The sequence below is a fragment of the Erpetoichthys calabaricus genome, chromosome 15 (assembly GCF_900747795.2).
Source record: "Erpetoichthys calabaricus chromosome 15, fErpCal1.3, whole genome shotgun sequence".
In the NCBI taxonomy this organism is placed as follows: Eukaryota; Metazoa; Chordata; class Cladistia; order Polypteriformes; family Polypteridae; genus Erpetoichthys; species Erpetoichthys calabaricus.
The window spans coordinates 60245210-60259502 of record NC_041408.2 but is presented as its reverse complement, the minus strand read 5'-3'; the positions used below and the strand labels follow the sequence as shown (position 1 = coordinate 60259502).

At 34.4% G+C, this 14293-nt stretch overlaps 1 protein-coding gene across 4 annotated transcripts in view; it reads left to right on the top strand.

Annotated features, from left to right (window-relative positions):
* Positions 1-14293, top strand: part of smoc2 (SPARC related modular calcium binding 2) — a 243248-nt gene that overhangs the window by 153520 nt on the left and 75435 nt on the right. For 2 of the 4 annotated variants that reach the window (XM_028820455.2, XM_028820454.2), the window contains exons 6-8: positions 1390-1443; positions 3629-3679; positions 5168-5242. In XM_028820455.2, the coding sequence (XP_028676288.1) occupies positions 1390-1443; positions 3629-3679; positions 5168-5242 (180 nt within the window). Of the gene's footprint in view, positions 1-1389; positions 1444-3595; positions 3680-5167; positions 5243-14293 lie in introns of all 4 variants that reach the window. The other 2 variants (XM_028820457.2, XM_028820456.2) reach the window with 2 other exon arrangements.

Below are 14293 nucleotides of genomic sequence, written 5' to 3'. Positions count from 1 at the left end.
AACCACAGTATGTATGATTTCACCTTTTTAAAAACATAACATATGAACTTTGCCAAGCGAGATTCAGTCCATTAAATTTATTTGTTTAGCTAATAGATAAGCTTTCCCAATATCTCATCCGGAGATCCAGATCGTCAACATTTTTGCTTCAACTACATGTTCCGGTTGTTTTTTTTCCAGATTTCTACAACTCTGCATAAAGAAATGCTTCCTGGCTTTAGTCAGAAATGCATTTCCCCTTAATCTGCAATGATATATCTGATTATTTGATTCACTGTCCAGTTGAAACAATTTGGCTGGATCTACTTTATCAATCCCTTTGAGAATTTTGAACACCTGTATCAGGTACTCAGAAAAGTCTCCTCTGCTTGAGACTAAACTTCTTTTACTTTTGATAATGCTTATTATTGCTGCAACAGGAACAGCACTACTATCAAAAGAGTGAGAAGTCTGTATCTATGTCAGTTGGTAAGTTGATAACAGTTTCTGAACTTTAATTATGGAATCACATGACTGCCATTAAATCTCATTTGTTATTGTTCTTTGCTATTGTTAACATTGCAAATATTACATAGCAACACACTGTCTATGCAGGAAAATTTCTTTCAAGAATCGTGAGAAGAGAAATACCAGGTGGAATGAGCTGCCCACCTCCATTTGAAATTTTGACTCCCTCAATGTGTGTAAGAAACATTTTAAGACTCTCTTGTTCTGTCCACCTGATATTAGATGTTAGTTTTTTGTACACTGGGAGTTGTACTTGTATTTTGTTCAGAGCTCTTTGATGGTGGTCAATTTTGTATCCTCATCCTTGGTCCCAAAGTGATGTTTACTTGATCACGTTCACCTCTTTTGTAAGTCACTTTGGGTAAAAGCCTCTGCTAAGTGAATAAATGTAAAAGTAAACAGTAACTGGTTAGCAGTAAACCGCACGACTCTTATACTGCGCCGGTCAAAGGCGATGATGGTGAGTGTCTCATTTCTGTGTTCTTACAACGCAGCAAGATGGTAAACATACTTCATAGTCACTCTTGCTAAATGAAGCAGATGGTGGATTTTTCCACAAACTAATTGCCTAATTCAGTTTATATAATAATAAAGAGGAAAGTAATATTAGTAAAATATTATTAATACAGATATGATATATTTAAACATTACAGATTATTCTTAAATACGTCAATTTCATGATAATTGTTTTTTGGTTTTTTTTTTTCTGGAAAATGTAATATATGTACTTTATGTTTTACTTAAGAATGATGCTTATATTTTCAGACACTTATTTCTTCCAAAAGAGAATGAAGATTTTCTTTATTTTATTTTACTGCATGTCTATTTATTTATTTAAATTGAATCTGGTTCCCTACTGATATTTTCTTTGTGTTCTGTAAGGGATTCCTGAGACTCACCTCTCTGAAAGGAATGCTGTTCTCCTTTTTAACACAGGTACATGCCTGGGGACAACTGATTTTTATCTGTCATGCACAACAGCCATTTTCCTTTACTTGCAGGCATTTAGCAACTTTTTATGATTGTACACTTGCCTGATGTTATACTTTTAAAGTATTTTTTTCTTAAAAGATATAATATATTACCATAATTTAGTAGAATGAGTAGAACTAAACAGCAAAAATATATACTTCTGAATATGAGCCATTTAAGTACAAATCACATTTTTACTGTAACGCCTAAATGCCTCTTTTTCACAAACACCTAATAAAACCAGTCAGGACATGGCTTGCATCACTTCAGGTGCAAACAGGGAATTTTGTCTGTAAATGATAGTTTGTAGGGTGACCAGATGGATCCATAAAACAGGCCAATGCAATGTCTGAGGCCTTCCACCTCACGTATAAAGTGGTTTCTGTTTAAACAACTCTTCAAACTTCTCTTTCAGTGTCATATTTTGTGTCATATTATCATATTTTATGACTATTGTGTTAATTTTCTGTAATTTTTATTACATTCAACAAAAATTCAATTATGGTGACAAAAAAAAAACCTTTGAGCATAAATCAATTTCAGGGTTTTTTGTTCGTAGGGCAGTATAGCTTAACTGCTATATGTTCTATTTTACATTAATTAGCTTCTCTGGTCTAAACAGAAACCAGTTTTGTTATACAACAAATATAAAGACACCTTCTGGAATGCAACAGTCCTTTTTTATGGATGCATATGGAACTTGATATACATGAATATTATCATGAGCTTGTTGGAAGACTTTCTGTCATTAATACAGCATATGGATAGGACTTTCGACAGGAATATGGCTGTTAGCTAAACACTAAGTTATTAACCTATATTCTAACTTATCCTAAACTTCTTTTTTTCCAAATAATAAAATTAAAATAATCGTTTATTAACTCATTTTTAACATTCTAAAACTTACTGAGTTTACTTTCAAATATTGTGAACTATTAAGCTAAATTCTGTAATTTCTGTTTCCAGCATGCTGACCAACTTGAAATCAAATACACATTTTAACTGATGCATTTCACATATCATTAACTGTGTTAAATCAGCCCCATTTCTTAATGATGGAAACTATAATGCTTCATTTGGAAGAAAGTTACCTATTGAATTGTTTTCTTATTTCCGAACTCATGATATGTGTTTCACCATTGCCCGTATTCTATAATTTCAATATTAATATTAATAACATTTCAAAATTTGGGATTTGCCTAAAGTTAAAACTATTTGCCCGTGATCTGTACATTTAGACCTACAATAATTTCATGAGAAAACATCCTGGAGGACTAGGGTCTTTTAAAAAGATCTGTTCCTTTTGCTACCAATTAACTGGATACCGTTGGCTTCATCATTAACACTTTTTATACCAGGACAGCGTGCATATTACTGTTCTTCTGAATCCTTGCAATTTCTTTAATTAGAATTCTATATAATTTATTTAATGCTTAGCTGTAACAACCTTTGTGATACTATGTAGTCTCATCAGTTTAGTTACTATGCAAACTCCTGGACTGCATTACATCCTCCTTCTTAAAATCAGTTAGGAGTAGCAGTCCCCATTTCTGATCTTTCACCTCCTTATGGCAATTATCAGATGCCTACAAACAACAGCAAACATTTAAATTACTAAATGATTCCCATTGTGGGGGAAACATTCCATGTTTGACCTCCATTTTTGTTGCTCTTCTTTAATTGTTCAACATACTTTTAATACTTAAAAAAAAAATGAATTAAATTTTAATCCAACTAGTCCATGGAGGTAATACTAAAAGGAGTATGTTTATGTAGGCCGTACTCTTTTAAATTCTCTTTTTCAGGCACAGTTAATCTTCTACTTCTGTTTCTTCTCTAGGTTACGTTTGTCTATTTTTTTAATTTTGTTTAACTCATTTCTTTTTCTCCATCATTCCGGGAGGCTACAGGCTGATCAATCAAGGAGAAAAGTATTTTTATAATGAAGGGTGGGCTTCTTGATAAATGTCCACTAGATTTTCCCCATCTGACCTCAGACCACCATTTATAACCACTATACTGAATTCTGTTTTTTTCTTTCCTAATGGCCGGGCTATGTGCAAATCATCTCTTACTCTGGCATGTAGAAATATGCAGCTTACTCTTATAATTGTAGTCTCCTTGCAAATCTTTTCCATTCTGAATTCAGATGACTCAACAGCTCCAGCGCTGGATCCACAGCCTCAAGGAGATGAAGAAGGTAATACCAATTGTACAAATTTATTCATTTTCTTTTTCAAATTCTTGCCAAGCCCTCAATGCTATAAAGTAATGACTCAGGCCTGTGTGAGCTGCTGATGTCATTTTTGGTTAATCCATCTGAAAGAAAATGACAGCCAATCTCAAAGCCAGTCTTTTTTAATATAAATACAGTTCCTAATATTTTTAACTTTGTATGTAAGTGAGATTTTTCACGGTGACATACCCAAAAGGTTTACACCACCACCTAATGGAGGTCAAAACTGCTCTACAGTACTGTCTTGGTCTTGAAAGCTACTGTAAGTTCTTCAACTATTTCAAGATAGATTATATGGTAATATAACATTCTGTATCTTATCCTTACAACCCACTCTTTTATAGTTTAACAGAATTCAATTCAGTTAGAAATGTTTTAATAATAATAATAATGTTTAGTAATAATTATACTTTATGGGCAAGCTTGCCTCATAACATGTAGAATTTAACGGACGGGTAAATTTTATCATGAGGATTTATGAAACATTTTCTAAACAAACTGTTCTAAACATTATAGAAAAAAATGAGAGCTGATCGGACAGCCCTGTGATACTAACTCCTTATTACATGATCTGCTTATCAAAGTGTATTAAAATTTTACACCAAGAACATAAAATGCACATAGCATTATGCAAAACAGTACAGAACAAAGTGCTGTATCATTACGCAAGTGCAAGACACAGTATTATACACAAAATATATACAGTGTACATCAAATTTATAGAGTCCCTAAAGAAATATAAGTGGCTAGGAGGGCACAGTAGAAAAAGGCATTATAAAATATAAAGGCTGTAAGCGAAAAGGAGGCACAGTACAGCCTCTAAGCACATGGTGGCTTAAGGTGATCCGGGACGACACTTCATGGAAAGGATTGGCAGTAGGAAATTTGCCCCATCCTCATTTGGCACTGCATCCAGTGAATCCAGAGTCAGTCCTATCAAAAAAAGGAATTCAGCAAAGACACACAGACATGAACATTAGAAGAGACAAAGGAGTACTTTGGCTAAAGATAAGGATAGAACCTAAAATGAAGATTAATTGTCTTTCATTTGAAATTTTGTTAGCCCTCTTTCTGTTCTGTTCATTTGCCAATATTACTTGAATTTTGTGTCTAATGTGCCACTGCAGTTTGATGCATTCTTTTGTCTTGACAAAATTTTATTATGCTTTCTACATGTAGTGAGTGCTTCATTAATTTTCCATTTTCCCATTTCCTTGTTCCCTCTCCACTTTTTGATTAAAGGCTTAATGTTTTCTGTTTAAACAGATTACATTGAGAGTACAAGTTATGAAGTGTTCTTCATGTTTCGTCTTAACATCCTGAGTGTTATGGCATAGATTAGTGCCACTTAAAGCCCTTGCAACTAATGGAAACTTGAAATTTAAATTTATTTTATTGAAAGAATTTTTGGCTGCTGTGGAGTGAACGTGCTCTGTCGGTTTCTCATCTTAGATATTACATCTCATTATCCAACTTTGTGGACTGAGCAAGTGAGGAGCCGGCAGACCAATCGAACTCGGAATCCAGGTAGGAAGAAGACAAAATCTTCAATAAAGTTTCTAATGAAATTAACTTGTGAGGTATTTTTGGAATTAGTGAATGTGTCATTAGTAAATTAAAACTTAAGAGTAGAAGTTATTAATTTTAAACATGCATTCTTGTAAGTGCCTAATAATATCTTATTGAAATTTATTGAATAATTTATTGAAAATATTTGACACAAAAATGATTATTCTGCTCACACCTCCATCGGGGTGTCTCTCTGTCTCTCTCTTTCCCTAGTGTGCTGTTTTCACCATAGAAATTAATAATCCATTTTGAATTGACATAAGATTTATTACTTCTCTTTTAATTTATTTAAAATAGCTCATTATATGTGAGCACAATCATTAAATTATAGCTGAAAATGAATACTCATGTTGGCATTTCAGTCTCATTTGTATTCAACCTAATGGACTGATTGATTGAAAAATGGCATCAAGTGTCTTCCCCTTTTGGTGCTTTGGGAATGCTGTACACTCATATCATATTGAGAAATAATCTTTACTTTGAATTATCCCATATTAACCCAAATCCTCAAATAGCATTATTAGGTGTAACAACAGATGGGACAATATTCTGTTACATAATATAAGAAATTTGACAAATGAGAGGAGCCCATTCAGCGCATCAAGCGCTTTTGGTGAGCTAAAAGCTAAATTGTCCCAATACTTCACCCAGATATTTTTAAAAGTGGCCAAGGTTTCTACTCGGTAATTAGTTCCAGATTTTGTCATTTCTTGAAAATGTGATTGCTGGCCTCAGTCTTAAATACACTTCCCTTAAATTTCTGCTGGTTACCTCTTTTACATGGTTCTCTATTTATCTGAAAGAATTCTGTTGGATCTACATCATCAATACATTTGAGAATTCAGAAATTCTAAATTAGGTCCTCATATTTTCTGCTCAAAACTAAAGAGGTTTAACTCCCTGAAGCTCTTAGTCCTTGGATGATCCTGGTTGTTCTTTTCGGCACAGCTTCAGGTGCTGCTATGTCTGTGTTTTAGCATGGTGGCCAGAACTGCACACAATATTCTAGAAGTGATTTTACTATTGCATTATTTATTGTGAGCACAATGTCTTTTGATTTATATTTAACAGGTTAAACAACTTATAACCTAACATTTTATTTACATTTTGAACTGCTTCTGCATATTGATTAGATGATGAGAACGGAATCTTCAAAAACCCTCTCGTATTTATAATTAGGATTTCTTTTGCCTATATTATGAAACACCTATTATTATACCTTACCCTACATTTCTGTCATCTTATCTTACACAGATGCAAGACACTTAATTCATCTTTCATAACTCAGTGTGAAAATGTCTTATTTTACAACTGTAATTTACTACATGGAACAGTCCAAAGCTTTTTCAGAATTTGGTAAAAATGTATTAATGCTATCCCTAAATAAACAAGCTGGAATACTGATAACCTTTTTCATATTGGACCCCTGCTCACTGTGTGAACTGGCAAGAAGTAGAAAATGGCAGGCCACAAAGGTAGAAAAGACAGGTCAGGAGATGGAACATAACACAAACATGCTAAGGTCAAAACTATTAAATTGATCCTATCTTTTGTCAGTAACAGAATGTTAACAAATATCATTGTTGGAATACACAATTGCTAAATCATTTGCCTTGAATCAAAAGCTGAAACTTTTAGAAAGCTCATAAGAATTCAAAGAATTTGGATAACAAGCACTATGTGCCTTTTTCTTATAAATCATTGTGTCAATGACGTCAACCAATGTGACTGATCAAATCAATAATTATTTGCTGCAATAAGCAATTTTTTTTACTTCACTATATAAAATAAAAATTTCTAAAGACAGAAAAAAAGAACAAACTAAGGTAATCATGGCACTGAGTAGAGGAGGTGTGTTGAGATTGATTCGATTTGAAGTATAAATGTATGGAAAGCAGTATGGATGACATTGTTGACTGTTCTCTATCTCACTCATTGAGATTCATAAAATGAATAAAATTGTTAAAAACTTAAAATATTGGTCACCATTATAAAATGAACCAGTATAATTTATGATGATGAGATATGTGAAGTAATTGCTGATTTTAAAATAACTAACATAAAGCACAAGACAACACATATGAGACTAAATTCTCACTTTTCTTAAGATATATGTTGAGAATGATGAACAAAGCTGTAACTTGTTGGTTATAAAATAAAGATACCTATCTCCAAAGTAGTTTGTTAAACTTCAGTGGTTTCAGTTTTTTACAGTAAATCCAAAGCATTCTGTTTGTTAAGCGTTATATGGACTATTTCATTTGTTACCGTACAATGCTATACCTTACCAAGTGTATGACTGTCATTCATGCTGTGTTAAACAATGGCTACTGTAGTGTTGGCCCTTTGTAACCTAGTAAACATTCTTTTTCATTAGCATCTATTTCATATAGTTTCACACATCTCCTTTATTTGATGATCTCATATACAACGAACAAGTCGTATTTACAGCTGGCAAAAGCAGTTTGCCTCCATGCCTCATATAATATAAGCAAGTTAGAAAGTTAAACACAACAGTTTAAAAAATAGTGGCGCTTTCCCCTTTGAACTATCGCCAGACTGCTTAGAAGGCAGACGTTAACAGTAACATACTAATATTCTGTTATCCTTTTCTTCTTTTTGTGTGCCTGAAATATTCCCTTATACAGTCCATTGTTGTGAAATGAACAAATATTATGACATTGTTCATATTGAGAGAGGCACTAAAATAAACAGAACATTTATTTCTGGAAAGACAAGAATGCACTTTGCTCTGAGTGGATTATTCCATATTTGATAGACTAATAAAACAGGTTGTACCTTAGATCAATAATCAACACACTAAAATGGATGTTCCTCACTTAAAAATACAGCGTTTAAATGTTGCAGTCAGTTTAAGTACATATTTGTTTATAAATATAAATATTAAAAAGGTTACATTATTATTCTGCCTTATTATTACAAAATGATCAACATTTTAAGAGGTGTTTTCATACCTGTTAACATGGCTGAAACAATTCAAGTAATAAACTCCTTCAAAGGCAAAATTCGGGGGTTATATAATTCAATTAAATACCAAGTTAATAACATTTCTTGACTTGCTCAATTTATAGGAATAGCCAAAGTTCAGTCTAATAATTTTTAAACTAAAAAAAACCTGAAAAGTTTTTTTTTGGCAATTTCCCAATCTATTGATTAAATTTCCAAATAAAGCATAACATTTGCAGAGAATACAGTTACCACTGGCAGGCAGCACTTTCTGATGGAGTACAATTCTTAAGAAAAAATACTTAATGTTGCATGGAAACTCTCCCAAAAGTTCAGTGGCCGTAGGATATTAAATTCATAGCCTTGGTAACTCTAGATTTGGAGGCTGAAGCTTTTGTACTGTAACGTAAGTGTATTGTTATCCAAACTTATCTCTTATTTGTGTAGACTAGTTTTGAATTATTTAACAGACTTTGTCTGTGCCTAGCACCCTTTGGTTGTTATGCTTCAAGCTCAGCACCTCCAATGTCATCACTGCAATTTTAGTGTTAAAATTCTCAAGTCTGCTTAATCCATTTTGGGGTCTTGAAGAAACAATGTAATGGAAAGACAATAACACTTCCTTACATCACAGGTCATTTCCCAAAAGCTGCATAGGAGTAAATAATTATTTACTTATTTAATAAACAATTTTATGTTATTTTTGAAAAGCTGACTTACAATGGCATACTACCCAATCAAACAAACAATAATAACATAAAAGATTTACTTCAAAATAAATACTTCAACTTAAAACAAATGAAATGAAGAAATACAATGAAAAAAGAAAGGAAAACACATTTCAACCTCTGCTTAAATGGAAGCAAATATTTACTTCATGAGTATGGACTCAACCATGCTAAAAAGAGAAATTTGTTAATGTAGAAAAATTAATTCAAATGATAACAAAGAAGCAAAAATGTCATTGTGTTGATGTTCCATTCAGCCATTAATTTTCTGGATCAGCTATTTAATGATTAGCAATCAATGGTACACGTATCTAATACAGGGCTTTCTTTATTGTTTTGATAAGAAAGTGAGAACATGAATATATATATAATAATAAATAATAATATAATAAAAGGCAAAGCCCTCACTGACTGACTGACTGACTGACTGACTGACTGACTCATCACTAATTCTCGAACTTCCCGGTGTACGTGGAAGGCTGAAATTTGGCAGGCTCATTCCTTACAGCTTACTTACCAAAAGTTAGGCAGGTTTCATTTCGAAATTCTACGCGTAATGGTTCATAACTGGCAACATGTTTTTTGTCCATATACTCTAATGGAGGAGGCGGAGTCACGTATCGCGTCATCACGCCTCCTACGTAATCACGTGAACTAAAAAACAAGGAAGAGATTTACAGCACGAGTACAAACGCGGGAATGAAGGTAAATGACGTTAAATTTTGACCTGTCTTTTAATACTGTGTAAGCATACATATTAACACATGTGCAATTAAACGTGTGCATTTATGGGCTGATTTCTCAGGCTTAAAAGCTCGCCTTTTACTAAAAAGGTAAATGCAAAACTATTTTTAATCATTCAATGATCTGCTTCTCACAACTGAAGGCACCGTGGCTGATGGTAAATGACGTTAATTTTTGAGTGTCTTTTAATAACTGTGTAAGCATACATATTAACACATGTGCAATTAAACGTGTGCATTTACGGGTGATTTCTCAGGCTTAAAAGCTCGCCTTTTTACTAAAAAGGTAAATGCAAAACTTTTTTTTCAATCATTCTATGATCTGCTTCTCACAACTGAAGGCACTGTGGCTGATGTTACGTCACTTGCTGTCCAACCATAAGCGTTACCTGGGTAGGTAACCGGCAACTCACTTCACTCCCTTACGGGAATCGAACCTCTGAGGTTTTCTTTTGTTCTTAATTAAAATTTAAAATGCAATACTTCACTGCTGCTCAGCCCCTCTAGCGCTGACGTCCGAGGTTCGATTACCGTAAGCAAGTGCAGTGAGTGTGTAATTACATTCACGGCATTCGTAGTCTGATTCACAATCTGATTGTATGGGTGGTTACCTACCAGGTAACGCTTATAGTTGGCCACCAAGTCAGGTCGAAGTGATCACGTCGAGTAAAGGCAGCTTCACAAAAAAACAGATCCTTAACAAACTGTTATTAGTGTATTTTCCCCTCAATTTATAAAAAGGTTTTATTTTCTTCTTAATAAAATTTTAAAAGCCGTACTTCGCCGGTGCGAAGCGCGTGGATTTGACCGACTGACACATACAGACATATTCATGAGTGCAGGTACTTCGGAAAGAAAGCACCGTGTAAACCTAAAGTTTAAATTAAGTTCATAGACCTACAAACGGTTGCCATTCATTTGAGGCAAGATTGCTTTTCTTCTGTACAACTATACGTTGCATTCTCAAGAGTGTGCTTGCACGGCTTCGGATATAGATATATATATATATGTATGTATGTATGTCTATATATAAGATATGTAAGCTTATAAGTACTGCCTTACTTCTCTTTAAGAAAGGAAGATGTAATGATACTTGATTTAAACGATTCCATGTCTTCCTGGGTTTGCTTAGCTTATTGTCAATATCTTTACACGTTTTTTTAAGACTTACTGACTGAAACGGGCTTTCACGAAAAAAGTTAGGGCTTTGCTACAGGATACACCCTCCACAAGTTAAGCAAGTAAAAATAAAATATATATTTCTGTTTTTATTTAAACCTTTTAAGTTCGTATGCATAGCCCCATTTGGCTGTTTAATTTTTTTTTTCTTTCTTTCAGTAATATTTAATCTCCTTAAACAAAAGAATATATCTATTTTACTTTTTTTGTATCTCTTTAGTAATATTTTTAGTGTAAAAGGATAACCAGTATTTAAACCTTTTATGTTACTTTATACATTTTTTTTACACAATGTTGAAAAATTAATAAGAAAGCTACATATTTTTGGCAGCTGCTGCTTTCATTTCCAATGAAATGAAAAAAAGCTCTCCAAGAGAAAACGTCAATGAAGAAGAAACAGTTTGCAAATCTAAATCAATCTAAAAATGAGAAACCCTCATTTATAAAAGTTTGCTGCAGATGACTTAACTGAAAATAAAATGAATAGTTCCTATGTGTATAATACATATTTATCTATTTTACTTATGCCTTTATTCCACCAACTTACAACATCTGAGGTACAATTTGTTACATTACTTTTGTTTTTTGCAGCACAGGCAGGTGAAGTGACTTCCTCAGGGTCACACAGTGGTGTCAGTACCAGGATTTGAACTGACAAGCTCCGGGTTTACTGAAATATTACTGAACAAAGAAAAAAAAATGAAAACGGGCAAATAGGGCTATGCATACAAATGTCCATCCATCCATTATCCTCCCTGCCAACACAGGGCACAAGGCAGGAAACAAACCCCCGGGCAATGTGCCAGCCCACCGCAGGGCGCACACACCCACACACCAGGGACAATTTAGAATCGCCAATGCACCTAACCTGCATGTCTTTGGACTGTAGGAGGAAACCGGAGTACCCGGAGGAAACCCAGACAGACACGGGGAGAACATTCAAACTCCACGCAGGGAAGCGAACCCGGGTCTCCTAACTGGCACCTTTCACTGCGCCACCATGCCGCCCGCATACAAACTTAAAAGGTTTAAATAAAACAGAAATATATACCTTTATTTTTACTTCCTTAACTTGTGGAGGGTGTAGCAAAGCCCTAAGTTTTTTCATGAAAGCCCCTTTCAGTCAATAAGCCTTAAAAACAGGTGTAAAGCTAAACTTGCAGCACCGCTATTCAATTACACTTGCCTAACGCCTCTCCTAAGGGGACATACTGTGGGATCTAGGCATCAGTCAAAGCACCAATCACAGGCCCGATTAGAAAGCGGGAAGCTGTGATTTGTCGTCTCCCTCCCATGTAACAATCACAGCCCGTGTTATTACGCACTATGTATGTATGTATGTATATATGTATATATGAACAGGATGGATGGATGGATGGATGTATATGTGTGTGTTTATATATATGTGTATATGTATGTGTATATATATATGTTGATATGTGTATATATATATATATATATATATATATATATGTTGATATGTTTATATATATATATATATATGTATATATATGTATATGTAGATATGTGTATATATGTATATGTATATATATGTTTACATAACCTCTTTAACACATTACTTCTCCGCTGCGAAGCATGGGTATTTTGCTAGTATATATATATACAGTATATAGCATATATTGTAGGTGCCATGAAGGAAGGACAGGCATCCTGGCTGGGATAAAGGAAGGATTCTTGCCCAGCCAGGAGACCTTAATGGATGGACTAAGTGAGCAGGCACATTGGGAGCAGTTCATCTTTCACATGACAGGTGGCAGTGTTCCTCAAGGCTAAACCAGTTTAAGACACCTGCAGGGTGGCATGGGAGCTGGAGTCCAAGAACGCAGCTCTGTCTGGGTCTTTTGGATACCATCAGAGGATGCTGCTTGGGGAGGACTACCCTAGTTTCCAAACAACTAGGGCATGAACCAGGAAATATATATTGTAGCATTGTGAAGTGATGATGTAAGACAAGATAAGGATGCATAGGGTGCCAACTGGGCAACAAAATCCTGTTTAATTGAACAAAAAGGCAGAAAAAAAAATAAAAAAATAAGCACTTCAATATGCAGTTTTAAACAGATGATAGTCCTCATAGTAGGACAATTGCAAAGCAGATTTTAGGCTTGTATCAGCACAGAAACCGGGTCCACATCAAAATGAGACACCATCCTTTGTGGTTGCTATGTGTTTATACTGTGCAGACTGGAAGGGTGGGGCTTTTTTCAGTTCAGTGCCCTCAAGGGGTGGTTCCTCAAGGCTTCGTGGAGAGAAGGACAGACATCTGTTTTTTAAAAACACCCCCTCTTGACCTTGGGTGGCACTACTTACTTTAGGTGAGCAAAGAAGGTGACAATATACTGAATCTATCTATCTATCTATCTATCTATCTATCTATCTATCTATCTATCTATCTATCTATCTATCTATCTATCTATCTGTCTGTCTGTCTGTCTGTCTGTCTGTCTGTCTGTCTGTCTGTCTGTCTGTCTGTCTGTCTGTCTGTCTGTCTGTCTGTCTGTCTGTCTGTCTGTCTGTCTATCTATCTATCTATCATTTTTTTCTTTTTTCAAATGAAACAGAAACAAGGTGCACTTCATTTTACTGCTATTGTAGAGAAGCAACCGTGGATAGTATGCCAGTCCATGCAGGACACATGGATGCAAACACCAATATTTATTTACACAATCCCAGTTTTGTTTTATCAGTTAATCTACCTCACAAGGCAATACCCAACCTTTAGACTTTAGGGCTGGGATTCAAACCAAACGCCCTGAAGCTGTGAAATCTCAAATAGCATGAATACTGTATATGTTTAGTATATCTTCATTATTATATTTTCTTGTATTACTTCATCATGGTGCCCATTGCATTATCAGATAAGGCACATGACAGACAGAAATAAAACAGCTAGCCTATTTTCTCTAAATTGTTGCCTTATTAGGGTGTTAACTGTGTATACTTGTGGAATTAACTATCAGATAAAGTTATGTACTGCCTTGCGCTTGGAATCTACTTTATTTAACTTATGCTGCCAAACTGAGGATATTGGATTTCCTTTATGGTTACACAGAAATCTCTCAAGTAAACAACTAGCCCTAAGAAATACTGGGCAAAGTTGTACAGTCCACTTTAGCAATGCTAAGGCTTATAGAACCATGCAGTTTTCTAAATATTTACATTAATAGGGCACATTGAGAATTTTAGAAAATTAAGTTTTACCATGTGGATGCATGCAACGCAAATGCAAACTTAAATATTAAGTTTGCCTAATCTAAGTAATATACCAACAATGTTGCACAAAACTAATATTATTTCTGATCCTTCTGGATTACAGCTGACATTTAAAAATATTTCTAAAGGCATACCATGCTGTTTTGTTTTTGTACTGT